At 40.7% G+C, this 27965-nt stretch overlaps 3 protein-coding genes and 1 long non-coding RNA gene across 5 annotated transcripts; 1 reads left to right on the plus strand and 3 right to left on the minus strand.

Moving 5' to 3' along the window:
* The first annotated feature begins 434 nt into the window (after nucleotides 1-434).
* Nucleotides 435-6200, plus strand: LOC126386676 (uncharacterized). 2 transcript variants are annotated; one of them, XM_050039169.1, is made up of 6 exons: nucleotides 435-783; nucleotides 2194-2822; nucleotides 2925-3035; nucleotides 3352-3413; nucleotides 5122-5388; nucleotides 5540-6200. In XM_050039169.1, the coding sequence occupies exons 1-6, from the start codon at nucleotides 770-772 to the stop codon at nucleotides 5576-5578; spliced, it is 1122 nt and encodes a 373-aa protein (XP_049895126.1). In that variant the 5' UTR covers nucleotides 435-769; the 3' UTR covers nucleotides 5579-6200. The 2 variants fall into 2 exon arrangements, with proteins under 2 accessions (XP_049895126.1, XP_049895125.1); XM_050039168.1 differs by having other exon boundaries at nucleotides 436-783; nucleotides 2191-2822.
* A 4429-nt stretch (nucleotides 6201-10629) lies between these two features.
* On the minus strand, nucleotides 10630-13289 carry rplp2 (ribosomal protein, large P2). Its single transcript, XM_050039412.1, has 5 exons — nucleotides 13240-13289; nucleotides 11335-11458; nucleotides 11202-11250; nucleotides 11016-11111; nucleotides 10630-10763 (listed from the first exon to the last, which is right to left on the minus strand). Exons 2-5 carry the CDS (start codon nucleotides 11455-11457, stop codon nucleotides 10687-10689), a joined length of 345 nt encoding a protein of 114 aa, XP_049895369.1. The 5' UTR covers nucleotide 11458; nucleotides 13240-13289; the 3' UTR covers nucleotides 10630-10686.
* A 2472-nt stretch (nucleotides 13290-15761) lies between these two features.
* LOC126386818 (uncharacterized) lies at nucleotides 15762-17804 on the minus strand. Its single transcript, XR_007569538.1, has 2 exons — nucleotides 17630-17804; nucleotides 15762-16315 (listed from the first exon to the last, which is right to left on the minus strand). It is a non-coding gene; the product is annotated as an uncharacterized LOC126386818 (long non-coding RNA).
* A 5790-nt stretch (nucleotides 17805-23594) lies between these two features.
* On the minus strand, nucleotides 23595-25652 carry LOC126386813 (adenosine receptor A1). Its single transcript, XM_050039409.1, has 2 exons — nucleotides 25083-25652; nucleotides 23595-24231 (listed from the first exon to the last, which is right to left on the minus strand). Exons 1-2 carry the CDS (start codon nucleotides 25436-25438, stop codon nucleotides 23595-23597), a joined length of 993 nt encoding a protein of 330 aa, XP_049895366.1. The 5' UTR covers nucleotides 25439-25652.
* Nucleotides 25653-27965: the final 2313 nt, after the last annotated feature.

The following is a 27965-nucleotide window of genomic DNA, read 5'->3' on the forward strand; positions in this document are numbered from 1 at the left end:
CTCGAGTACTACAACACTAGGAGATAACATGATGTTTTTTTGTCCAGTGCTTTGAGTGTTTGCTTGTAAAGTGTTTGCATTGGGGCAGGTGTGACAAAAATAATTGAATGCATGTATATTTTTGCCGCATCTAAGGGGAGCTGGTTTCAAATACACCTAAAATTCCTTAAATTGAATCTTACAGTGTTACACACCTGCTTCACAAGTTGCTTAAAAGTATTCTGATTCTAGTTTCACAAGATGCCACGATCTTTGCTTAAAAACAGCCATGTATCTTATTACTTTTACCAGGGGGGCATGAGTTGGGCTATGGCCCCCTTTGCCGTCCCTCTGCGCCGCCCCTGACGACGATACTTCAGCTGTTTCCTCTAAACTCGGTTTTTCATAGGAAGTGGCTTCTGCTGCTGATACTTCCTGTAGAACGTGACCTCACCATGGGGAGGAGTAGATTCTGAGGCACCGAGAGCTCCAGGGAATCAGCAAAACAACGTGTTTAAACCTTGTTACCTGACGTACAAGGTAAGGAAGAGATGTGTTTGTCTCCTCGTCCTCCGCCCACCTCCTTTCAGTAACTATGACGCGGACAGCTGCAGGTAAGGAAGGAGGAGGACGTGTCCAAACATGGGTGGAGAATGTGAGCAGGTAGACGCACCCTGGAGAGTCCCTTCATGATATACAACCTGACACGAACCTGCTGCGACTCAGTCACTGTGAATAACCACTGTATACTGACACGATCTCTGCAAGAAAATACACGGCTCTGCTGTTTATGAAGGAGATGAGGTGAGTTCAGATACAGTTTTAATCTGTTTTAATTTAGCATCTACAGAATATTACAGACATTTATTTTTCTTGAGTTCTTCCTGTTCCTCTGTAGTCTTTAAATCCGTTTTACATTTCTGCAGCTGAGATACCCAGAACCTGTCATAAGACTCAACAGTTACTGCAGGACTCTGTGTTTTTCTGTAGTTTCAAACTGATTAGTCGACTAGATTAATCAGCAAGTGTTTTACTCACGGTTAAATTTATCAGATGATGAATTGTTGAAGTTATTTTTGAGCAGGAGTTAAATGGCTCCAGCTTCCTGTTTTTAACTCTGCAGTGATAATGAACTGAACACCTCTGGGTTTTTAGACTTGTGCGGACAAACAAGCTATTTGAATACTTGTGGTTGTTTTAAACAAATGTTTTAAGATCAAGATCGAGATTAACTTCATTGGCCCACAGGGTGAGGAATTTGTCTTGGGCTCTACACCCATACTGCAGCCATAAAAATATGACATACAACACAGGACAACAAAAAGATAAATAGATAAAATGCTAAAAAAAAAATACCTGTACGAAAACTCCAATCATCATTATACAGTGTCAGTTCTGGCTTTACGATGAAATGATTAGTGGATTTAACAAGACAATAATTCATAATGCCTACGAAACATTTATGCAACCAACGACTTACATTATTGCTTTTGTTTCTGTTTTGCTTTTGTCTTTGTGTTAACATATGTGAAACTGAGGTCTGATCATTATTGTGTATGAAATGTTATGGGACTTTTTGTGTTCTACACTTTCAACCTTTTTGATTATTTATTATTTAATGCATTATGTTATTTATTCCTTTTCATATGCCTTCTTTTTGGAGAGTCATTAACAAGGACTGAAATAAATGCACAACTACTGCTACTCCTAAAATTATCACTTACTTACTTAGCTGCAGGGTTGGAGTCACCAAAGGCCAAATGCTGGTTAAATATGCAAGTGGCTGCTAGATAAGCTTCAGTCATCGGCCAAAAAAGAGTCCACCAGCCACGGTGGCAGATGGACAGAAAGTTAATTTCCAACCCTGAGCTGCTGATTATTGTCTTGATTAATTGTTAACTAATTTTTTTTTGTCTATAAAATGTTAGAAAATAGTGAAAATGCCCAAATTGACATCTTCAGGATGCTTGTTTTGTCCAACCAGCACTTCAAAACCCAAAGATATTCCTGTAATTATCATGTAATACTGTAAACCCCCACAATCTAGAACCTGGAGCAAAGCATTGTTTAGCATTTTTTCACTTAGAAACTGAAGCCGTCTTTCAAAAAGCTTCTCAGTGCACAAGTGATATCTGACTGGAGTACAGAGAACAGACATTTGATGCAGCAATCTTCTTATATTGTTTGTGTGATGGTGTTTTCTTTCTCTAGCAGCCTTCCCATCATGGAAACACACACAGAAACACAAAGGCCGAATAACGGCCAGCTGATTTTTGTGCCTCACAAGGACACAATCCGTCTGCTGGAGGTGTACGTCAAGCGCAGCCTCAGCCTAAATGACGGGGCACTGGGGGACAAGAAGGGCGAGAAGAAAGAAAAGTGGGTGACATTGCGGAAAAAGCAAAGACGGCACTCCAGCGACCCTTCCCTTCACCTGGCCGAAGGATCAGACGATCTGGAAATTGGTACGTTTAGTGCCATCGAACCTCAAGCAGATCAGCCCAAGAGCCGTCCTGAGGAGCCGGAGAAACCCGCCAAAAAGCCAAAGAAGAATAAGAAGCCCTCGCTTTGGAAAAGTTTCCTTGGTTTATTCTCTCGGAAGAGTAGCGATGAAAAAGACGAAGAGCACGACAGTCCATCGGAGATCCCCGAGGTCTCCTCAGCTGAAGAGGACTCTGACCCTGCGATCACCTGCCTGCCCACAACTCCAGTTGCTTCCCAAAAAAGGAAGTCCATGAGGAGAAAATCTCTGAAGCGAAGGTTCTCCAAAAAGCTGATATCTGTGACCAAACCAACTAAACCCTTTAAAGATCTCCACCCTGCTGACATCACCCGAGTTGAAGGTAAGAGTTGTTTTATAAGAAATGTTTAATGTACCCTGAATTAGAGGGAATCTATTTGCTGTTTTTGCAGAAGTACATTTACAAACTTTCCTGTCTTTGCAGATGTGGTCAGCGTGGAGTCGACGTACTCGTACTACGAGAAGATGTCAGAGGAACTGGAAAAAATCATCCACGAGGTTCAAGAAAAAGAGGAAGCTGAGCCGCTCTCTGATGGTGAGAAACAGTTTCTCTTTCCTTTATTAAATGTGGCAAGTGCACAACAGTATTTTTAAAACAGAACATTTGGTGATGTAACATAACCAGGCAGTTGAATGCACACCAGACAACAAACAGCATTTCTCTGACGAATGTAGTTTGACCTACATTTGAGTTGTGAAAGCTGTGTTGACTTTGGGAAAGTAGGAAATGTATCAGCATCCTGTCGTTTCTCTCGGCCGTGCAGCTTAGCTCTGCATTATTATACTAACTCAAAGATGGCATCCTGTTCAGCGTATTGATTCCACCTCCTCTTGCTTTTGTTTTCTGTCAGATGAAGTACTCAACAGGATCATTGCTTTGACAAAGGTGGAGGGCGATGCCATCGATGACAAGGTTGGTATATTAGCTGATGAAACTCTGTGTTGTGTTCAATCACTTAGGGAATATTTAAATTAAAGTTTATTTAAGTGCCTCAGAGAGAGTGTGATTATTGATAAGATTATGCTATTAGTTAATTATAAAAGAATTAACGATGGTCAGATCAAAGTAACACACACATGAAGTGTTTATGTGCTTCAGCAGTTTCAACAGAGAGCAATTAAACGCACTAATAAAGCTATAAACAGGGTTATAAAGGCAAGTTAATAAAAGGTACAAACTCCACAACACAGCTTCATGTTAAAAAGAAAAGCCACTGTTTTATACAACTATTCTCAGACGTCCTGAGTTACTTTAAATTTTTCTGGTGAAACAGTTCCTATTGTTCTGACCTGAGCTTCCTCTCTGACCTCCGCATGGGTTCAGTCATTCATCACGCTTTTGGGAAACCCCTGAGAGAGCATGTGCAATACTGATACCAGTATTGAAAGTATCAAGAGAATCACAAGACCTGCTTTGATAACACGGCGTGTCATGTTACTGCTTTGTTTAACGGACTGTTGGTCTGACAAACAAGCAGTTTGATGACATCACCCTGGGCTTCAGTAAACAGTGATTCAGCATGTCTGGGTACTTTAAGACTGATCTGATTTGATTAATCAACAGTTAAACTAATTTCTAGTGAAAGTATTAAAGGGAAACTTTGTTATTTTTCAGCCTGGATCCTATTTTCACATGGTTTTGTGTCTAAGTGTCTCATGAGAACAACAGTTTTTTAAACTGGTCCAGTAGTGAGCGACAGGGCTGCAGCTGGCTGTGGTGTAAAAGGCTGCAGTGTAACCATTAGGGCATTTGTGCACTGTCAATTTATGATGACTAAAAGTGCTTGTTTTGCCACTGACAGGCTCAGATTGTGTTTATAAGTGTCTGACAACATGATGGGAACAATCCCTACAGAGATAGACCTTTTTGTTTAAGGGTAAAATCTTTTTTATTTAACCTGATATCACCTTGCCGAACCCACCAGACTCCATTTAAATAAACAATAATTTTAGCATGTATAGAGTCAGCATATTTTCACATCTAACTGGGTGAATTTAGTGTTTATTTCAGCCAAATCAGAGTTTCCAAGTGTTGGAACAGTGTAAAGATGAACCAAGATGGTTTCTATGAGTTTTATTTTGTTTCTGTCGACTTTAAATGAAGTGTGTTTTGTGTGTGATAAAATTGCTGTTTATTTAAATGGAGTCTGGTGGGTTTGGCGATAGCGATTTCAGGGCTGTTTCTTATTAAACCAAAAGGATCTTACTCTTTAACAAAAAAGTCTTTCTCTTTGCCAGACATGTTGAATAATGATCCGAGCCTGTCAGTTGTGAAAACAAACACTTAGTGGACACAAATTGACAGTGCGCAAACGGCGCAAGTGTTTACACTGCAGCCTGTTTTGCGACTGTTGTCCCCATCTGTCACTTAGACACAAACACATGGGAAAACAGGGCCCATGTTGAATTGCGCTTTAAATGTGTGATTGTTAAAAGTTAAAATGAGATGAAATTATCATCATCTATGTTTGGCCAGTCACCTGAAAAAAAAACAAAAATATAAAAATGTATGTTAGCAGTGTTTATGGTGTATTTATCCTTTCACTGAGAACGTATATTATCCCTTATAGGGTAAAGTGCACCGTATTTACTGACTACCTTCCTCTCCTTGTCTCCTCCAGCTGAAAGACAACCCCACCCTGAGCAACTTCTTCACGAGGATGTCATACTCTTCCTTCCAGAAGTTGGCCGACGCGTATCTCGAAACAGAAGCATCTCCGACCCACAATCCTCCAACTGTCCTACCGACTGCACCTGAGCTGGTCAAGCTGGCTTTCACGCTCGACTTTACAGCGAGGATAGCCGGGCTCTCCAAACAAAAGCACAGCATAGGCCACATCACTGGCCTGGGGAACCGTTATCTACAAGACCGATTTGAATACCAACAAGTAAGAAGCGAACCCTGTTGAAAAGACATGAGAGAGCATTAAACACGAGAGAGAGACACATATTGATTCAGCTTGAATGTAAATATGTGCTGCATATCTGTGATAAGAACAAATAAGAGCTTTGGTTTCAAACTCTTGTTGTCTTTTCCAGGCATGTTCTGATCATCCAGTGTCCGACAGTGACGACTGAGAGGCAGCCACGCAAAAACAAAACTACCGCTGCAAGTGAAGCGTTGAACTTCTCTCAGCACCTCACATGTGCTTAAGGATGTGTTGCAAGCATGAACTTCCTCTTTTAAGAACACAGTGGGCTACTTTACACACATCTTAAGCATCTAAACAACAGATTGTTGCTGTGTTCTTTTGATTTTTACAGTTTCGTGATAGAAAACTTGTGTAATTCTGCTGCAACAGGATGTTTTCTGAAAAACGGTTGAATGGCTCTGGTAGATTTGAGCCTGTGGTGTTGACTGATGTCTCACATGAGGGATCAACTGAGAACATAAGCACAGTCGTACTACGTGTAGCAATGTTTCAGTGACACTAAAAATGTGATGCTTTTTTTTTTTTTTACAAATCCACCTTTAAATCCTGTGCTTCCTGTACTTTGATTTGTAATGATAGAAAAGAGACATGCAATGATGTATATAAGCTGAACACCTATGTGCAATATATTTTTTTTATATTTTTAGGATTGCAAAATGAGCAAAACCTTATTTAATAGAAGCTAAAATGTTTTATAATTTATATGTTTGTTGATATGAATGCTGGCATTCATTTTACATTGTCAAATAAAATATATTTAATGCTCAGATATGTGCTTTGTTTTTTGTTATTTTGAGCTCACACCTCACTGTCAGCCGTCACTCTTTAGTTATTGAACTCACATCTCTTCAGCTGTGCAAGAAATAATCATCAAGCTCTAATACTTATTTCCTGAATGTGAGTTTATCAAACAGCAGCAGGTTAACACTGCAGTTGCTCCTGGATGGGAGTGTCCCTTTCTGTGGCTCTTAGGAAGTTGTGAATCTTAAGTTATGATGGCATAAATTCAAAATAATTGCTGGAATTGGCAGCAGCACTGTTGTTAGATCTGTGTGACGATAATAATGGAAAAATAATGGTTGAAATGCGACTTGAACTGTGTGATGATGCTTTGAATTTCCCGGACCATGTATTATGGGTGTGTAGGCCTATTGACTGTCAAGTAGATGGATTAATTACTAATCGTCTATTCATCCATTATATGGAACTGCTCGGCAACGTGCGCCCTCGACAGGTCCTCAGGCTATCACAGGGCTGACACACAGACAGACAACCATTCACACTCACATTCACACCTGTTTAGAGTCACTAGTTAACCTAAACTGCATGTCTTTGGGTTGTGGGAGAAAGCCGGAGTAAACCCACACTAACACAGAAAGAACATAGAATCTTCACCCTCTTGTTGTGAGGCCCCAGCATGCCTGCATACCGCCCCTGTACGTCATCCTAAACTGAGATACAACTGGATTTCAGAGGAAGTTCCTGTAATGAGGTCACGGAGATAATGAGCAGTGTTTCCAAATCTGGGGAAAGAAAGGAGCTCACAAGGCAGTGGCGGAAGGTATTTACGATGGGCTCCAGTGCACGCTATTCTCAACTCAACTCAAATTTCTCTATAAACCACATTTTAAAATAACTCACGTTGACCAGAGTGCTGTACAAAAGGAATAAAATGCTAAAAAAACATACATGAGAGGCAACATAACTGTCAGGTACACAGCTCACACAGGCATGCGTCAGGGAAAACCACATCAGGGGGACTCAAACGCTAATGAATAAAAGTAGGTTTTGAGCCTGGACTTAAACGAGTCAATGGAGGGGGCGGATCTGATTGGGAGGGGGACGCTGTTCCACAGTTTGAGGGCAGACGCAGCAAAGGCACATTCACCCCTGAGCTGAAGTCTGGAGCGTGAGACAGCCAGGAGCCTCATGTCAGCTCAGGGACCTGGGCGTGGAATAGTGGGTTAGAAGGTCTGCGAGATAGGATGGGGCCAGACCATTAAGGGCTTTCACAAAAACAGAAAACCATGATGGTGGTTTGAGGGCATATATAGAAAATTGCACTATTTTTGATTTAATGTGAGTTCTTCTTTGAACACGGGCGTATTTAATGGTGGCAATCGGGCCCCTCTACCCCATGGGCCCCAGCGCAAGCACACTGCCTGCAGTGTCTTTATTTATTATTAAATTTGAAGCCTCATGTAACAATTAAAAAGGACCTTGGAAAGACAAACAAAATGAAGTGTGCTGTTTCAGACTTTAAGTTGCTGTTTCCAGTGAATCACTGGATAATTTAACCTCATCTGTTTTTTAAAAAATTCCAAAAATCTGCTTTTGTTGCAGCAGGGGACAAAGGTCAGCAGCAGCCAGCGCTTCATTTTAAGAGCTCAAAAGCCCAAAGGTTCAGAGGCACTGCTCAGTTAGATAAAACCTGCTAGCTGGTAAAAGCAGAGGAGTAAATGAGACTGATTCTGCCACACCTCTGTTATCTTACAACATACCTCCTGAGCTGCAGCGCCAACAGCCTGCAGCATGAGAACGTTTTTTTAAGGACATTCCTGTTAGACTGACTTTAACATGTCACGGCAGTAACAGCTGCAGCCGTCAGCACAGCGTGAGCTGATCAGCGGCATCAGTAATGTGTGTTGGTGTGAATTAGATTGCAGAGATTGTTTACAGCATCTATAATAGATTCCCAGACGCTAGGTAATTATGAGAGGTGACAGTCTGTCACTTGCGTGGTTAAAGCGTGCAGTGATGGCTCTCACCTGTGGAACAGGTTCCCCTGCAGGCAGGAGGCCTTTCCACCAGCACGGAGGGCTGCTCTATTATCCTGCCGTGACAGAACTAATGGGCTCACAGGGGATTCCTGTGCATCCAGCAGCACAGTGTTATGCAACACATGTACTCACATAAGGGAAAAGAGATAGCAGATGCAATGAATGCATGAAAACAGTCGTCCTGGTGTCCTCACTCACTGCCATGTACAAATCTAGTTGGTGTTAATGTGAGTTGTGCGACTGAATCCTTCCGTTCATGTTTCTTCACTTATGTTTGGGTCGTTAAATTCGTGGGCTAAGGACATACCATTGGCTTATTGATCCCATTTAGGACTATAAAACCCTTGGATGATATCATGTGCATTCAAAATAATTTCCTTTTAATTGAAGTTCCTGTGTGTCCCTCGGCTGACGCTGCATTTACAGCATCACATTGTTGTTTTGCTATTTCTGTTTTTCACTCTCCTGTCACGCCAATAGTGACGCTCTGGAAAATCACGTTTCCGTTCAGAGGAGTTGTTTGTCTTCCAGTGTGAAATGTGACATTTAGAGTTGGACATGTCTAGTAGGTTGACACAAATTCACATGACTGACAGGTGTGACAGAAACAAGAAGTGCAGGGGAGCAGAATTGTGTCACCAGTGTCAGTGACTCAGTCAGCTGTCATAAATTAATGTTGTATCAAAAAGTGAAATAACAAAGGATGAATTGTGACACAGCCATTGAGTCACATTTCAAAACAACACGTAGTCTGATTCCTTGCTGTTATATCAGCATATCTGCTGTTTCTCAGCAGACTGTTGGCTCATCAAAGCAGGAAGAGAGGTGTAGGTTATGCACTGCTGCACTCAGGTGTCCTTGCAGGCGCAAACTAAATGCTGATAAAACTAAAATTATGCATTTCTCAAATGCTATGAAGCCTGTGGACACTCCTGATGTTATAACTGCTCAGGGAGAGAAGTTAGAGGTCGTCACTTGTTACAAACATCTCATTATTTGGCTTGACGACTTCCTGTCTTTTAAACCTCAGGTTGATACTCTTTTTAAAAAGCTGAGGCTGAGGTTAGGGTTTTATCTCAGAAACAAGTCCTGTTTCTCCTTTGAAAATCGTACCTAGAGAAACATCTATCGGAGCTCAATTAAGTTGTTGCTTAATGAGAAATGTTATACCATTTACTTCACCTTTTTACCTTACATCTTTTAGAATAGATTTTAAGGTTCTTTTACTTGTTTTTACAGTTACATGTACATGAGTATAGGCATAACAACCTTTGTTAGTAATGCTTCAAAATTATGGAGTACCCTTCCAAAAGCTTTAAGAGATGCAGACTCAGTTAACATTTTTAGATGACAGCTGACAGCCTTTTTTGAAGTCTAGCTTTAATCAATAAATGTAGTTCTTAGATTGTTTTTTTGGCTTTTTGCCTTTATTTTAAAGGACAGTTGAAATGGGAAAGGAGGAGAGTGTGGGGTTGACATGTGGCAAAGGGCCACAGGTTGGAACTGAGTTTGCAGCTGCTGCAGCAAGGACATTGCCTCTGTGTATGGGATGCCTGCTTTGCCCACTGAGCCACCAGGTGGCCCTTAAATGTAATTCTTCTTCTTATTTTACATTTACTCTTTCATTTGTTCAGTTCTTACTGGTGTCTGTTCATTTTACCTTTTATTTTCTATTTGTTTATCATTGACTGTCTGTGTCCAATCTTGACCTTAAAGCTTTTGTGAAGCATCTTTGTTGAAAAGCATCTCTTGTATGAAAAGTGCTCTAGAAATTAAGATTCTTATTCCTCTGATCATTACTTTAAGTTCATGTTTCACAAGTTCGTCAATAACGTCTGTTTTCTTATAGCTCGAACTAACAATGAATTTGTGAACTGTCTCACCACAAAATCTGAGCTATAGTTACAAACATAACTTAATTACAAATTAGAAAAAATACAGCATTTTGTTTCTCAACTGACCGTTTTTTTGTTTTTTTAAAAAAGGTCTGTTTAATTGCTGTTCACAAACAAAACTAATGTAAAACTCGATTACAAAATATAACCATGTGTTGTTACATACGTGATGACAACTCAAACTGTCAGTCAGCTGTAAAGGAATATCAGGTTTCAATCTTGTTTTTAATTGTGGTGGTGAGGCCATCTCTGTGTTGGCCCTTTAAGCTGGAGTCATTATATGGTTTCAGCTAACAGCCGGACAGACTGACCACATGCTGGGTCTGGATTGCCTAATGATGACGGGGTTGCTCAGTCTGCACTATTTTTAGCCAGCAGCAAAATAACTTTCAACATCAAGCGTCAAAAGCCAGACTATCTATTTCTAGAACCCCTGAATGCAAACGTCTTTGAGAATAATTAGCTTTGCGCGGCCAGTTGTGAGAGCTTTCTTAAACTAATTAAAAATGACAGACGGACAATTTTATGAGTGTAAACCTTTTACATTTTTATTGCTTTTTACACACAGAGAAGGCAGATTAGTCAAAGAGTCCAAAGCCCATGTCTTCGTCTGACTCTTCAGATTCCTCTTTCTTCTCTTCCTTTTTCTCTTCCGCTGGAAAGACAAGACAGACAACAGTCAACACTACAGACACATGTCTGCAAGAATATTTAGCAGCACTGACACCCAATATAGTCATCTTTATTTTAGAGCTGCTAAATGCAACCACAGATTCATCTGTGTGGGCATCACAGTATTTGCAGTGCTATTGAAATACAATATTTGATAATGCCATGTAGAACTTAAAGCAATCCTACACATACAGAAAACATCCATTTATTAATTGAAGATAAGAATGACACATACCAGCAGCAGGCGCAGCCCCAGCCCCAGTGGCCCCACCTGCAGCGGCAGGAGCCGCCACAGCACCACCTGCTGGTACGGAGGCTAACTTAGAGAGGCCTGTGGACAAAAGAAAGAAATGCAATTTTTAGCCATCTTTCATTTTGACATCTTGAAATCTTTGTTGTATGTTCACTGAGAGACCCTTACCTGAGTTCACCACTTCATTGATGTCTTTCCCATTCAGCTCACTGATGACCTGCAGAGAAATATGAGATTATTTTAAGCCACACAACATTTTCAGTTTTTCTAACTGCATTACATACACCGTTAAATGGCATACCTTGTTTAAGCGTTCGTCATCAGCCTCAATTCCCACGCTGCCCAAGATGGCCTTGATGTCCTTTGCAGTGGGGCTGGTGTTTCCACCGAGCGCAGCAAGGAGGTAAGCGGCCACGTAACGCATTCTGTAATAACAAGAGAGAGACAAAATGACAGGTGAACAATTTGAGTGCGACTCTGCCAGTTACACAACTCTGACGCCAAGTCTGGGAGGGTAAAATAATGGAAAGACTCCAACTACAGAGGCTTTCCAAAACCTGCTGGAACTTTGCCTTCCATCCTTTTTTTTTTTTTTTTTTTTTTTTTTTAAATTGCGTTAAATACACCAAAAACTTTCAAGATAAATTGACAAAATAGTTCCTGTTTTTAAAATCATGAGCTGCTTCTTCCTGTTTTATACCATTGTCAATATGTTTGGGTTATGGACTATTGGATGGACACAAGCAGTGTGAATATGTCAACATGAACTCTTGTCAAGTGTGATGGGCAACTGTCCCAGATTTTGTGACATTTTCAAACGATTAACTGAAATATAAAACACTTAATAGACTTAGAAATGTTTTAAATAAGATGATTAACAAATATAAAACAATAGTGTGTATATGAATGTTTGTTTGGCACTTTATGAAACAGTATATATTCTGCTTGTTTCTTTCATCTGCATTGTATAGATCTAAAAAGATGTACAAAACTCTTACTGTAAAAGGGGTATCTGAAATAAGCTAAAGCTTCAGCCCACACCTTTTCGGTCAGCTTCACTTGCTTTGGTTTGTCACTGCTTAAAAAGAGTCCCGACTTATTATTGTTATCAGTATTTTTACTACTATTTCTTTTTTCCTTGTGTATATTTTATATAAGTTAGATATTGACCAAAATAAACTACGGCTATTACTACTAATATAATTGTTAATCAATAATGGATTCTTTTTTCAAATAGGGACTATTTTCATCATCAATTAATCTGCTGATTATTATATGAATGTCTGGTTTGGGAATATAAAATGCACAATAATGGCAAGAAAGCCTCTCATCACAATCACCTAAAACCGAAGTTGACATTCAGATTGCTTATTTTGTTTGAGCGACAGTACAGACCCAAAGATGTGTTTTTTTGACACAGAGAGAAAACCAGGAATATTCAGATTTCTTAGTATTTCTTGACAATTAACTGTTAACTAACAAATTACATTAGCTCTCATGTGCTAAAATGTACAAAGTTGGCTGTAACTGTGTACGATAATTCTTAGACTAGTACAAGGATCTTTCCTAAAAAGGATCTAAATGTAGTATTGTACCTGTATCTCACGTCATTGCTCACAATCACCACTGGGAGGCTCACAGTCTTTGCTTTGCTTTCCACATTCAGCAGGTTTATTTATAACTACAACAGTCATGTAAGGACATTCTGGTTTACGTATATCAAGTAAACACTGTTAGACATAACAATGCAGTTACACCAGAACACCATGTTTGGTCAGAATACTGTATTTCTCTCTCTAATGAACGAGTGAACATGATAAGGGAGGAGCCCAGTCAGACGTTAGCTTAGCTTCCGTTAGCTGTTAGCATGTGTTGAGACGATGCTAACACCCCAACTACGTGAAGAATCAAAGGTCAGTGTTAAGAGTTGGTATTGTATCGTTTTCAGCTGTGCTTTCTAGTCCTCCAGCAATTTGGCATCTAACAACTGTGATACATAAGATTTAGCGCGAACACAGACAGCATGGCGGACAGTGTTTTTCCTACAACGCCAACAGCCCTCCATTTCTGACAGCGGCTGCTGCTCCGGCACCTTTTCAGTTTTGTCGGTATTAAAACCAGCCGTTACGAACATGTCGCATTAAACACACAGCGAAACAACATGATATCTACATACACAGTTTAAATTGACTGAATATTGACTTACTTAAGTCTAAACAGACACGAAACGTCGGTCACGCTAGGAAATCCGGAAGAGAGGAAGAGGGAGGTACCGGAAGTTATAGAGCAGTGGAATACGTGGATTTCATTGGTCCATTTAGATGACAGACGTTTACGTCATCATACCGATTAACATCATAACATAGGGAGAAATCTGTCACATTTATCCCATTATTTACTGCAACTGTATTTAATATTAACCTGCAAATACAATATAGAATAGAGTATAATTAAAATAATTGTTTTATTTTATTATTATTTTTAGTATTGTGTGTTTTTATTATTGTAATGTGGTGCAATAAGATGATCTCCGCTGACACTGGCAATAAAAACTGAATATGACAAGTGAGCAGTGAGGGAGGATCTATTCACATCCTGTAGCTGAGTAAAGGTACAAATACCACACTGTAAAGATACTCTGTTACAAGTAGACTTGCTGTGATATACAGGTTTCAAGGTATGTTATGGTATAAAAGTTGACTGTTTTCATACAGTGTACATTTTCTTGAATTTTTACACGTACTTCCATAAACAAAATGGTTTCAAGTTTCAGTTATGCCAATAAAATGTTTGTTCAAAAAACAATCACACTTTTATTTTCACTCTGACTGATCATAATATTAACTCTGTAAGACCGTGATACCGCAATATTTTCTGAGATGGTTACTGTACCGTGAAAACCTCATACTGTTGCAACCCTAGTTACAAGTAAATGGCCTGCGCTGAAAATGTTACTTAAGTAAAAATATGCAAGTATAACAGGGAAAATGTACTTGAAGTATTAAAAGTAAAAGTACTCAATGCAGAAAAAAAACAAAACTTGATTATTATACATCAAAGATAAAAGGTAAATCAGCAAAAATCTCAAATCTGAGAAGCTACAATAATAAATTGTAATAATTTTTTTTTTTTTTTTTACATTTTTTCTGCATTTACAAATGACTGAACAAATATCAAAATTGTTGCCAAACTATTTTCTGTCAGTTGACTAAATGATCAATGAAGTAATTATTTCTGCTGCAGAAATTCTATACTGTTGAGTAGTTTAATTAATAATAAAGCATTATATTTTATTTTGTCTTCATATGTTTTATATGCAAATTTCTTAAGTCAGATACTTGTAGAGGAGCAGAATGTATGGCATTTCCCTCTGAGATGTAGTGTAGTGAAAAATGGAGTGCCATGAAAGGAAGATAAAGTACAAATACCTAAAATCTGTATTTGAGTACTTGTACTTAGTTACATTCCACCTCTGTAAGTATGCAAGAGTATTTGTAATTTGTTTTTTCTTTCTTTTATTCCTTACCTTTTTCTCCACCCCTTACCTTCAGCCTTCTTGATTGAACATTTTCATTTGATCAGCACTCTGTATTTGTTATTGATATAAGGCAACCTGGCAGCTTGGAAATTAAGAAAAAGCTCTTCTCTAAAATTCCCACATCCATCATTTTGATTAAAATGTAGAGGTTTTGACAGCAAGATGTACCAAAATAGCAAAATAACACATTAGGCAGCAGAATGGTCCCTTTTAGAATATAATATTATATTTTTGGATTATTATGACTGATGCATTTCTCCAGCATTGTAACATTGGAACTGGTCAGAATGGATCTTATATTGCATTTTAATAACCTTCAAAGTAACTGGTAACTACAGATGTAACATAAAATGTAATGGAGCAAAACTACAATATGTTCATCTGAAGTAGAATTTAGAGTAACATGGAAATACTAAAGTAAAGTACAACTAGCTCACAACTGTACAGTATTTGAGTAAATGAGTAGAGGAGACTGATCATGTCAGAGCTCAGTTAAACTCCCTCACGATCATTTCTGAATTCATTTAAAGGTCCAGTGTGTGGGATTTAAGGGGGGTATATGAGAAGAAATGGAACATAATATAATAAATATATTTTCTTTTATGTATGATCACCTGGAAATAAGAATCGTTGTGGTTTGTGACCTTATGAGCTGTTTACATCTACCTAGGGAGCTGGTCCTCGTCCACGGAGATCGCCATGTTGCACCGCCCTGTTTATACAGTAGCCCAGATGGAGAAACCTAACACGGGCTCTAGATAGGGCCATTCACACTTCACAGCAGCCTCTCTGTGATGGGCAGCGTAGGGAAAAAAACAATTTTTTTTTTATGTGAAACTGCTTTATTCAGTGTTTTTACTGGTTTAAATCACCTGGTCTGTTTGTTTTGGAGAGGAAGAGACCTCTGTGGATAATTCAGCTCCTGGTAAAAACCTCCTGAACAATGAGTATTGAAGGAATTTGAACTGGGAGAAGTTTCAGCTGGTTGCAATCTGCAATCCTCACTGCAAGATTCTACTAGATCCACCAAAATCTTACTCACTGGACCTTTAATTTGGAAAATACTATATACTATACTATATAACAGCAACTTTTAATAAAAGAATAAAACCACAGGACCACAGGACAATCATCAGACGTTGGGGATGCTATAAAGCTTGTGTGCAGTACACTGTATGACAGAACAATAATTCGGTTAATTGCATGCATTATTTATTTCCATTAATTCACCACAAAAAATGTCGTTCAGAAATCAGTAATGCATTGCTGTTATTGTAGTTACAATAGAAGAGCTATGACTTAAATCCTTACTGATTATTTGTAACACCACATGTGCCTAAAACATTGTAGAAAACACTAAAAAAAAAAGCTTTATTAACAACCTACAATTCCAACAGCTCCTCCTGTTTCTGCTGGGTGAAGAGCCAGTCGTACAGAGAGACCACCGAGTCTGACACCAACTGTGCAATCTTATTCACGTTTGTGACGTACCACACTTTATAGGCACATTCTCCCACTAACATGAGCAAAAAAATGATCAAGACCCCAAGGAAGATGCGGTCCATATAATAGTTTGCCTTTTCTCTGAAGGTCCACTGGTCCCAAGGAAGCGCACGCCGGGCTTCACAGTATTTTCCAAAGTGTAGCAAGGCTGTCTGCTCGTCATCCAGCTCCTCCTCCGGAGATTCCAGGTCCTGGACACCCTCCGGTGTGTCCGTGTCAGCCATCTTAGTTTGGTTTGATCCTGCAAAATAAGTTTTTTAATTGATAAAAAAAGGATTTGATAAAAGTATTGATTTTGGAAACTTAACCTCCTGCGACCCTGCGTCCTCATATGAGAACATCGAATTTTTTGGATGGCTGCACCTTATTCTTCATTCTGCTTAACTTGGACCTGTTGTCCTTGTTTGTGGACACTTTTATGTGCCATCGAATGGTAGCAAGAGCACAAGACACTAAAAACAAGATGGTGGCTTTTTCTGCCAAATCAGTCTGCAGTCAATCCCGACACAAAAAGTGTACAATGTTCAAAATCTGATCGAATTATATGGTTGAAACTTGTTTATTTATGCTTGATATAGCTTGATATTTGATATAGAATACAAATTTGATCAATTTTAGGAACAAGCTTATTAGAAAGTACTCATTTGAGGACACTGGGACCTTTGTATTATCACAGCATTAGGTGCGACAGACTGTTCTTACAGACAAAAAAGGACATTTCTAGCTTGGAGTATGTACCAGGGAAAATTTTGTTTAATTTTGTTTTTGTAAAGCCATGTTCAGGCATTGAAATTAACAGCTTTAGACGTGTCAGTGAAGATTCTCAGACATCCAGGTCAAGGCAATCTTAAGGGCCATATCCTAGGCAACTAGACTTTCTTGAGTTTCTTGAGCAGAGGAGGTGGCCTACGACACCACTTATCACCCACCTACAATGCAGTCTTGGGATCCTTCCCCAGACGACTTAATACCCATCCACACCTCGACCAATCTGACCCGAACAACACACGATGGCCAGATGGGTCAACAACTCATGTGACCTCAGCGACTCTTTAAAGGTTCACACCCACATAGAGTTTAAAGTCTGCGACTCTGCACCAGTCCATTAGAACTTTCCAAGCCTCTTGGATGAAATGTCTTCACGAAACTCAAGCAAGTCTAGTTGCCTACAATATAGCGCTTAAGATATCAGTTTTGGACTTGAACAGTGACCCCTAAGCCATAGAGTTACAGAGCATTGAACGTATGTTGCATTACTTGCAATTTTGTTTTTGCACAACAATTTTCAGGCACTGAAATGAACAGTTTTATATTTTGTTGCACACTTGTGACAAACAAAAAACAAACCCAATGTCCCCATATGAGCACCTCTTGTTTTCAAATACTACCTACTGTTCAAAGAAGATGCTTAGTTTTTATTATACTTTCCAGGTCCTAGTTATCCTAAATAGCTAGGAGACATTGAAACAAAAGCTTGGGTCTCAGGAGGTTAAGATCTTAAAGTTTCACAATCTTTGTTTTGCAGCTGTTTTAGGATAAATGTGAACAGTCTTACCTCAGAGAAGATTAGTTTAAGATGAAGATAAGATGAACACACCAAATAGAGAGTCTGCTACACCATGCTTGTGCCCCTCAGCGTTAGGTAGGCCACCAGCCACAGAAGTGTGCGGTGTGAAGACGGTAAATGCCGGGATAGTTACGCAGCGTGTCCCTCACTAAGACGAAGGCTGGGGATTAGGCCACACTCAGCAGTTTCAAATCCCTCATCAAGGATGAAGGTGACAGATGGTAAAATACGTATGGTGAGGGAGGGACAGACAGAGATAGATAGATAGAGAGTAAAGGCTTCAAATGACATGTTCATGTGAAACTGTTCAACCCTACAAGTCTCAGGTGGGTACATCACTCCTGCCAGGTGAATGTACATAAATATAAGAAGGATAAATGTATCTGTGGGCCTTGTCACATCAAATATACATATCAAATGACAAAAAATTTAAACATATGTATTCTAAACCAGATTAGAACTCTTTTCCTTAAGTATTAAGTTCTGCTGGTGGAGGAACAGAATTGTGACATGGGCTGAAACCAGGCAGAAGTCAAACTGATGACCAAGCAGAAGTGGCTCAGCTTTAGCAGAAGCTTTAGCTTTAGAGTTGGAATAAATCACTTCACCATAATGCTCTTTGGGTAATTTGCTCAAATGCTTCAGAGGCTTTTCAACACCCTGCCACAGCCAGTGAAATATGGCTGAAACCAGCTGAATTAGCTGAAAAAATGCCTGCATCCTGTGATAAAGACTAATGACTGGACTGCTTTGATGTTGCCAGAGTTTTGTCCCATTTGCTTTAGTGGCTTTATTGGTCATTTGCATTCCAGGCAGGGCCTCGTCTCTGCTCTTTGTACTGAATGGTTTTTCCGTCAATCATAAAATTTCAGAACACACTGTACTCCCTCCCCTCCCATTCTTACTCTTCTGCTTTGGTTTACGTGACTACCCAAACGTCCGATGTAGACGTGTGCAAATTAATCTAATTTAATTTTTAGCTGTGCTGCTTGGCTCCTTACGGCAATATTGGTCTCTTGGTCAGTCGGTCCACCGCTGTGGTCCAGCTTAAAAGTTTTATTTATAGCATTTATGTAGATGAACAATTTTTTAGCTTTTGTTATTATTGCTTTTCCAAAAAACATACTGTGAACATGTTGGCTTACTAACAGTAAATTAGCTTGGCTCGTGCTGGTAACTAACTTCTAGTGGAGGCAGAGGGAAGGATGGTCAGGTGTTCGGGTGCTGTTCACTAACAATGGCTTTATTGCAGTCTTCACTGCTTATCTAGACACTTCCTTCTGCCGACTATCATCATTCTTTACCGCCTACCGTCTTCACCATGACACCCCAAAAGAGCTGCTTCCCTCCATATACACCATGAAGTACATGTCACACACTAACAGGTTACCCACAAGGCCACCACCCTTAGAGGGGAAGAAGGTTGAGCCAGTAACAATTGGTATCACGTGGTATCTCGGTGTCATCGGCGATCAAATCTTCATTTAGCATACTCAACAACTTTGTGATAGGTTGGCAAAAAGTTTAGTACCGACATGTATGGTGCCCAGAGAATGAATCCTGATGGATCAGTGATCTCCTGACTTTTCAACCTGGTCTCACTCTGAAGTCCTCGAAATCCAGTGCTTGGGCAATGACTTGCAGTGTCAGACACTGACGAAAAAAGCAGTTCTTTAATATCGGCATGATTTGCGGCTGGTCGCCGTTCTAGTTTAATGATGCTTGGTGGCATTGGGGAGACGCGTTGGGGAGACATGGTGGGACAAGAACGAAAGTTAAGGTGGCAAAAGTCAGAGTAGGATGGGTGGTTGCTCAATCCTTAACACGTTTTTGTTGCCTAAACCCAACCATGAAAAAAAAAACAAAACATCAATTCGCGTTGTTGTCCTGACATGGTGCGTTTATTTTGCGAGAGATTAAAAATGGTAAAACGTAAATTTCCTGTGAAAATGGAAGTGTATTTTGAAAGAAGACAATGCATGTATAAGGCAGAACTTGACATGGTGCTCCAGAACGTCAACAACCAACCTGCCCAGGGTACTTTTCACGTTATTATCTGGACGTCCATGACCCAGCAACGATATGTGATGAGGTCAGAGTGAGAATGTGTTGGACTTTTCTTCTTGCACCACCAGCAAGTTTTCACTTAACTAGATAAGATAACTCAGCGTCTCCAAGATCACTTGTCACGATATTTGATATAGACCGTCATGTTCCCCCTCGGATGAAATGTGGTAACTTTGTTGATCCTTTGAGATTTCATCCGTCACCACCATGAGGTCAACATTTGTCAAATAATACAAAACTTTTGTTTATTGCTACTTACTGAATGTTAGCATGCTAACACTCTAAATTGTGATGGTTAATATGGTACCTGCTTAGCATCAACATGTTAGCATTGTTTTTGTGAGAAAGTTAGCATTTAGCTCAAAGTACCGCTGTGTAACTGGCTCACTCTTTTTACCCCTTGAAAGGTGGGGGCCTTGTGAGTAACCTGTGAATGTGTGACGTACTTGTGTGTATGGAGGGAAGCAGCTCTCTCCGAGTGTCATGGTGAAGATGTATGCAGCAAGTAGTGATGATAGCAGTAGCATAAATTGTCTAGATAAGCCATGTTTGTTTTGTGGTGAAGACTGCAATAAAGCCATTGTTGTGAACGGCACCTGAATGCCTCACCATCCTTCCTTCTGAAGAGTGATCCGGACCGCTAGAAGCTAGTTGCCAGCTGATAACGAGCCAAGCTAAAATTATAATTTTTGCTGACACTGTCACTATATTCTGAAAAAAAAGGCATGTTCCTCCTCCTCTTCCTATTGCCTTTAATGGCATTTGCTAGAATTTACAGCGGTGCACCGAAAACAGCTGTAAGCTGTAAATTGAGAGTTTGTGACATGGACCCCATGTTGGAAACAGCTGGAACAAAAAGAAACACTCACCGGCTGGACCAACTTTCACATTTTACAGCTAAGCAGTACATTAATATATGTTTCTGAAAACATTTGAGGGGAGAAATAGGCAATGCAGTAACAGAATCTTGATTCATATTTGATCACACTGCCTAGTTTGGCGACCGCAGTTCACAAGCAGTGGTTGACATGATTGACAGCTGCGTTAGAGACTCCTCGGTTCTGATTGGTTGTATTTGTTCACATATGGTACGCATCACACTCACATACCATAACGACAGAGTAGGCTGATTTCCACTGACTTCCAAAACGACCTATATGGCCGGCCCCAAAAAGGCATATTACGGTTCTGATGGTGGCAGTTTTAGACACGTCCTTAATGTCATGAAATGGTCGTAGCTCTGCTCCATAACAAAACTGTGTGGTTAGATTTAGGAAATACATCATGGTTTGGCATTAAAAAAGTACTTTTGTCACTAATGGAACATGCTGTATTTCACGTGACATACCTCACATACAACAGGTCACATATGTCACTAGCGTAGCATGCTAAAAAAAAACCTAGCAGTGTTCATTTTGGCAGATGTTTTAGACTTAGTCTTAGTCCTGAGACAAAAATTCTTATTAGTTTTAGTCACATTTCAGTTTTAGCCTTAATAGTTTTAGTAATGAAAACTCGAAACTTTCTAGTTGTTGAAAATTAATGACATTTTAGTCAATATGTTTTCTTTATCTTTAAACTAATCCAGTTAGGCTCATTCATGTATCAGAAATTAAATCAAGGTGACTGTCATGAGTCTGTGTTCCCAGTATGTCTCCCCTCCCCCGTGTCTGTGTCTCCTCTCTCCTAGGGGCGGGTCCAGCGAGCCAGCAGGTGTGCAGGCTACGCACCTGTTCCTCATTCTCATCAGTCTCAGTTAAAGCCCGGTCTCTCCAGCCACTCGTCGTCAGATCGTCCAGTTTCCCACGCGGTATACTGTGTTTTGACTCTCGACTCCTTCAGTGATCTTGTTGCCAGTGTTTCCTGTTGCTGTTTCGTTGTGACTTACCTTGTTTCTCCTGTGATCAGGAATCCTCCTCGCTCACCTGCATTCTGCCTGCGCCTGCTGGATCTGCCCCCGTCCTTCACCGTGCCTCTCCGTTGTGCCCCACCACCTCGTCTCTCCACCCCGCCTTCGCCCTGCCTCACTGCACTGCCTCGCCATCCAGCCACAACATTCAATTAAAGCACCTTTAACCGATTCCTGTCTCCGAGTCTCGCTTTTGGGTCCCACTCTCAGCTGTTTAACGTGACAGTGACAGCTTGTATAGAAATTTCATGTAGACAATTTTTTTCTACAACTAAAAATGATTTCTACACACTTACAAACTGTCATTTCTGCAGCAGTTTTTGATAGGTTAATGGGGTGATATTCACACTCGTCATTTGAAAAGCTCAATGTCTCTCAATTTATGCTCTCAAAAACTTTGACACCACAAGGAACTAGTCTAAGACAACTAGGATTTGTACCCAGGTTCAATGAAAACTCCAACTTATCAATCTCACTGTTAAGAAGTAGATATACAAGTAGATAGATAACTTATTTAAAGCCAGAATTTTTTATTAATCTGCAATATGTCAGTCTGGAGTTTTAAAATCATGTCCTCTCAGAGTTGGTGATTAAAAACTAAACTTTCATCTCTGTCAGAGAAAACTCTTACACAGCTACACTCACAGATAACTGAGCCTTCTGCCTGTCAAACAGCATCAACCCATAAACCTTCCTGAGACAGTCTGGACTGAGTGGAGTACTGAGGGGATCAGATGTTGCTCCACTACCGTTCAGCAGCTTATAAGTGGAGCTGCTAACAGCCACCAGTGCAACTTAAACTCCACAAATCCATTTAACACTTCCACCATCCACAGTCAGACACACACGGCTGCTTATTTACTGCTGAATTACAGCTCGCAACTCGCACCAACGGTTGACGCTGCTCCAGTGTGAATGTTTTTGCTGGCAAGCGAAACATCCTGGCACAAACTATTTACTGGAGTTTGCCAGCCTGTCACTCATGTGGCATTTGAAGATAATTGCAAGCACAGCCGTTCTCTGTATTCAGCTTCCAACAGCCCACCACTAACATTTTTGTCATAGATTTTGTCTTTGCTTTTATTATCAAGCTCTATTTTTACCTTGTCATCGTCTGGTTTTCATCATAGTTTTCATCAACGAAATAAATACTGCGTACTGGCATACTAGGCTAGGTTGGTATTAAGATAAGTCAACATTGACTTGAGACACATACTCCAGTCTCCTGGGTGAAAGTCCTGTGTTTGTTTGTGTTTATTTGACCCATGCACCACCCCTGCCACCCATCCTAGAGGGACTTCTTTAATATTTGTACATTTTTACACGGACTGTCACTTTTTATGCTGCAACACTTATCCTATTCTCCTGTAATATTACTACAGCTACTAAGGGGCGCCGCCTTGCAGTAAACATAAATATAGGTCATAATAACTGCTTGCACAGTTGACCTATGCTGTCGTTTTTTGGTGAGAGCGGGCAGGTGGTGAGGCCATTAGAAGCACTACAAGGCAATAGAGTGGGCAGAGGAAAATGATTTTTTGCCCACAGAGTTACTAACAGCAGCTTTAACTTTATGTAAATGTGAAATAAAAACTGTAACATTAGTAATCGAATGAAGAAGCGATATGTTTTTATTTCTGGTGAATTTACCAACAAGCTTTCTGAACATGAAATGTTTGTTGCATCACTCATTATGTTGATGTATAATTCAATATGAATCAAGGAAGCATTAAGTGAAGACGAAATAATGCAGAGTAATGGGGACATTATTTTTCTCTTGATTGCAGGCTCGTTTTCTTAAAATGTAGTGTTGAAGAAACATGAAAGAGTCAGATATGAACTTGTCCCGTGACTCAGTGGAGTGCATTGCTTTCGTTGGTTAATGGAGTGATATTCCAAACATGACCTCATCCCGTGAGTGTCACTGTTGCACCGTTTCATTTTAAGCCATGTCCGCAGGAGTGCTGCAGTTCTTTGTTACAAGTTTACATCCACTTTCTCCGTCAGGGCTGGTGTGCTAGTGGGGCATGGAGTTGGCTCTGTGGGTTTACATAACACGCAGCGACGAGTGATCTGGATGACTGTCATGCGGAACTGCTTTATCCTGAATGCATAAACCATTGGGTTGAGGGCTGAGTTCACATGCGACATGAAAATGCCTACGTACAGAGCAAACTTGGGTATGGTACACTTGGGGCAGAAGAAGGTGATGCAATTCATGATGTGTATCGGCAGCCAACACACAGCAAAGAGGAACACCACCAACGCCAGTGATTTGGCCAGCTTCAGCTCCTTCCGATAGTACCTGTCTCCGTCACATGTGGCTTCAGCGCGCCGGTTAAGCTGTCGCCGGATCACCCTAAAGATCTCCCCGTAGAGAGCGATCATTATGGACAGCGGTACCACCACCCAGCCGAAGAAATTGAAGTACACCATGTAGTCCATCCTCATGACCGTGGTGAATTCACACACAATGTTGCTGGAGCGGCTGAGGTTTCCTTGAACATCGAGGTTATTCCATCCGATCATCGGAACCAGCCCAGTGAGGAAGGAGAGGATCCAACACAGACAGACGACCACATATGCCCTCCTCTGGGTCACTATGGTGCTGTACCTGAGTAATTAGAAAACAAGCAAGGTCTTTAAATCACCCAAATGCCCACATACATACTGCACATTGGATTTCTTTCAACAAATGCCAGTCCATAGATTGATATCCATAGATCCATAGATCTTAACTGACAGCTTTTGACATCAGGATCCAGCTGATAAAGAAAAAGTAGTATGGGCGACTGCCAGAATCCCATAACAAACTGTGCTTATGTCAGTTATTTAGGCAGACAGGGACATTTTCATTTGGTTAAAAGCTTCTGATGTCTAGCCCATTGATTTACATTAAACCAGACAACAATATAGCACCATGTCAGACATCAACACTGAGACTGCCTCCTCGTAATTGAGTCCCTGAGGCTAAAAGCACATATTTAGCTCTCTGATGCTAAAAGCAATAAAAAGGAGACTACAATCACTACAATGGATTGTTCTCAAATATTCTTGGGGCGGCTTTAGAAAGTAAGATTATCAGCTGATTTGACTTGTATGGGAAGGAATACATGCCGTGTATGAATTTAGTTCTGATGGTATCGTTCTTGTGAATGAACAGCACTTATGTCATCATATTTCAGAGCCTATTTTTATCAGTAAAGCTGCAACGGACTGGAACAGGCAGTTACAACCAGTCAGGGATTATGCTGACATCAACTTCCCATTGCTCTCTGTTATGAATATTTTATCGGTCTGACCGTAAACAGACTGTTGAGAACTATTTTGATTGATACTGTAATATTTTTCATCCAACACTATCTTAACCACACCAATCCCTGCTGTCTTTTAATCTGTCAGGGACAACCTAACTACACCTTTCAAATAAGAGTATAACCAGTTGGTTTTAAAACAGTTCCTCACCTGGTGGGAATCTTGACCCGCAGATATCGGTCGATGGCGATGGCCAGCAGGGAGAGGATGGAGCTCTGGGTGATGATCAGCAGCAGGCAGGAGAGGAAGAGGCAGGTGTAGAACTGAGTGTTAAACTCCAGACTGATGACAATAGCCAGGGGGATGACCAAAACCCCCACAGCGATATCAGCCACGGCCAGAGATACGATGAAGCAGAAGGTGGTGTTGCGGAGAGCCCGGTTCACACACACAGCCAGCACCACTAGCACATTCCCCACTACAGAAGCCAGGGCTATGGCTGTCTCAATGGAGATGTACATCATGTCCACATGTTCCCGACGCTTGATCCCAGGAGAGGAAGACATTTTTACTACTTACAGATCTCGCCTACTGTTATTCAGTTAAAAAAAAAATCACTATTGGTTGTTGAAACTTCTTGCCTCCACTTTGAGTGCTGCTTCTCCCATTATGTTTAATCTCAAGCTGAAAGAAGTCTACTTTTTCTCTTTGCTACATTCACACAACGAGTAGCCCTTGTGCTCCTGAAGGGATGCTGAACGATTCATCCTCAGCATGTTGTTCAAGCTTTGCACAGAACTGGATACCAGAGCATCACCACTCTACATCCTTACTTGCTCTCCCTCTCGGTCACTCTCTCACGACTCTGGAGAAACGGGTCATAAAATCGAGGGGAGGGACTTTGCTTTCTGCTTTCTGCAGCACCCTGCAGCAATAGTTTTACGCACATTATGAGTGTGGTTTTTGAGAGGCACTTACGTAATGATAGGCAGGATGCAGTGAGAGTGTTAATAATAATAATGATGAAGATTGATGAGCATTAGTGCTGATTATATCATATTACAAATTTATTCATGTCAGCACGAGACTGAGATAAAAGCTATGTTTAAGAAATAAGAGTCAATATAACAGTTTGTAAAGCAGACGGCACAGATGTTTCATTTTTCGGCCGCAAAATGTCCTGCTCATCTTTTGCTCAATTCTTTTTAAATAAACTTGAGGGATGCTTAAGTCATAGGCAGCCTGGTCTCACTTCCAGGGTGTCAAAATGGGCTTGGGGAGTGTCCTTGTCATTATTATAGTGACAAACACAACAACAAAAGCAACAAACACCGGACTTTGACCCAGGATACTGGTGTTTGTGTCCAACAAACAATAGCAGCAGCTCATGCATTTGTGCCACTCAAAGCCAAGCTGTTTATGATGGTTTTGCCGTAACAAAGTGATTTTGCCAACTCAATCTTTCCACCATGTTTGTGCCACTTAAAACTGAATGTTTGGTAGCGACACGCCGCTGCACATTTCCAGCCACGTTTGTGCCACTCAGGTCTGAGTGTTGTTTAGCAACATCTGAAAATTTTTCCTAACCATAATGAAGTAGCTTTGTTACCTGAACGTAACCGCTGATCCCGTCTTTCTGCCACGTGTGTGCCAATCAGTGCCAAGTGTTTTGAATAGCGACACACTGCTGCCTTTCCAATGGCAGCCAGAACATTTTCCTAACCATAAGCAATTAGTTTTGTTGCCTAAACCCATCTGTCGGTCCTGGCCCCTGGCATCAGTTTAGTCATGCCAGGGCTTCTTTCTAAGCAGCAAAATATCCTGAGTAAGGATGAGAACATGTTGCTCATAGTTATCTTAAAGAATGTATGGTGGCCAATTTATTATCTAACTTTTTTAACTCTCAAAAATCCAGCATTATTAGACCCTGTCATGATGACAGTTTTTACTCTGTGGCACTGTGGAGGCCTTGTTGCACTTATTACCAAGTTTCCTATGTGTGTGTTGATGCTTAGAGAATGCAAGTTAACAATAAGGATGTTCTTAATTTTATGTATGATGTTGATTGTTTCACTAATTGATGTTTGGTATTTAGCCTTTCCGTTGCACGTGGATAATGTAACCTACTCCTATTTTAGATGGTTTCTCTATAGCCCCTTTTACACTGCCAGATTTTCCACGAATGTTGGGCCATTTTGCCAGCAAGCAGCAAGTGTTTAGACACACAGAGCCGGATTGGCAAGTTGATCCGAGGTGCCTCGTAGGGTAGTCATATTGGCGGAACCTTTTTGGTTTAAAAAGGCCAGGGAGGGCCTTTGATGACTTGTGGGAGGAGCTGTTGATGACGCTGCACGTGCACCCCACTGGCGGTGGATAAACAGCAAACAGCTGATAGCAGGAATTAGCGAGCAGCTAATAGCAAGAGGGAAACACAAACCTGACAGACACTGTAAAGATGAGCAACTGGGGAGACAAGGAATTGTGCACCCTCCTTGTCCTCGCAAACTAAGAGGCCATTAACCGTCAGATGATGGGGACGGTGAAGAATGGGCCAACTTACGAGAGAATCGCCGAAGGACTGACCAGCCGTGGCTTCCCTCCCACGTCACTGTTTACGTCACACGCTGAGCTACATGTTTTGTTACTTGCTCACGCCCCCCATTGCCCCGAAAAAGGCACATTCTCTATAACCAAAAGCAGGTAGGCGGCATTTTGCTGCACTCCCCGATTTTGTTTTTATACTGCCAATGCTGAAAGAAGACTGATGGGGCTTTCCTGCAAATTTGCACAATTCCTATTTAAAAAGGGCTATTGTTACAAAACTGTCTGCCTGATGAAGGTCCAGTCACCGAAACATTGCAGCATTAAAGTCATTATTTTGCAAGTTAGACAGTGTGCAGGACTCTTTTCTACATGTGACGACATGGCTCCAAGAAGTCCCCACCCCTGACTAAAATGTAGTCTGGCCAGAACACCTCGTAAAAACCACAACTTGGTATTTTGAAACTTCTGTTTTTGCGCAGACTAACCTATAATATAATTTGTTAATTGAGAAGTGAGTTTTAAAGGTGCTGGGAGCTGCTGAGTTTGTTT

The sequence above is a fragment of the Epinephelus moara genome, chromosome 24, assembly GCF_006386435.1.
Source record: "Epinephelus moara isolate mb chromosome 24, YSFRI_EMoa_1.0, whole genome shotgun sequence".
Taxonomy (NCBI): Eukaryota; Metazoa; Chordata; class Actinopteri; order Perciformes; family Serranidae; genus Epinephelus; species Epinephelus moara.

Excerpts from the sequence above, each read along its gene's own strand:
- rplp2 (XM_050039412.1), bottom strand. The coding sequence starts at position 11,457 with ATGCGTTACGTGGCCGCTTACCTCCTTGCTGCGCTCGGTGGAAACACC. Across the intron at positions 11,251-11,334 it reads ATGACGAACGCTTAAACAAG|GTCATCAGTGAGCTGAATGG; the intron begins GTATGCCATTTA and ends ATTTCTCTGCAG. Across the intron at positions 11,112-11,201 it reads CAATGAAGTGGTGAACTCAG|GCCTCTCTAAGTTAGCCTCC; the intron begins GTAAGGGTCTCT and ends TTTTGTCCACAG.
- LOC126386676 (XM_050039168.1), top strand. Across the intron at positions 2,823-2,924 it reads TGACATCACCCGAGTTGAAG|ATGTGGTCAGCGTGGAGTCG; the intron begins GTAAGAGTTGTT and ends CTGTCTTTGCAG. Across the intron at positions 3,036-3,351 it reads AGCTGAGCCGCTCTCTGATG|ATGAAGTACTCAACAGGATC; the intron begins GTGAGAAACAGT and ends GTTTTCTGTCAG.
- LOC126386813 (XM_050039409.1), bottom strand. The coding sequence starts at position 25,438 with ATGTCTTCCTCTCCTGGGATCAAGCGTCGGGAACATGTGGACATGATG. Across the intron at positions 24,232-25,082 it reads CGGGTCAAGATTCCCACCAG|GTACAGCACCATAGTGACCC; the intron begins GTGAGGAACTGT and ends CTAATTACTCAG.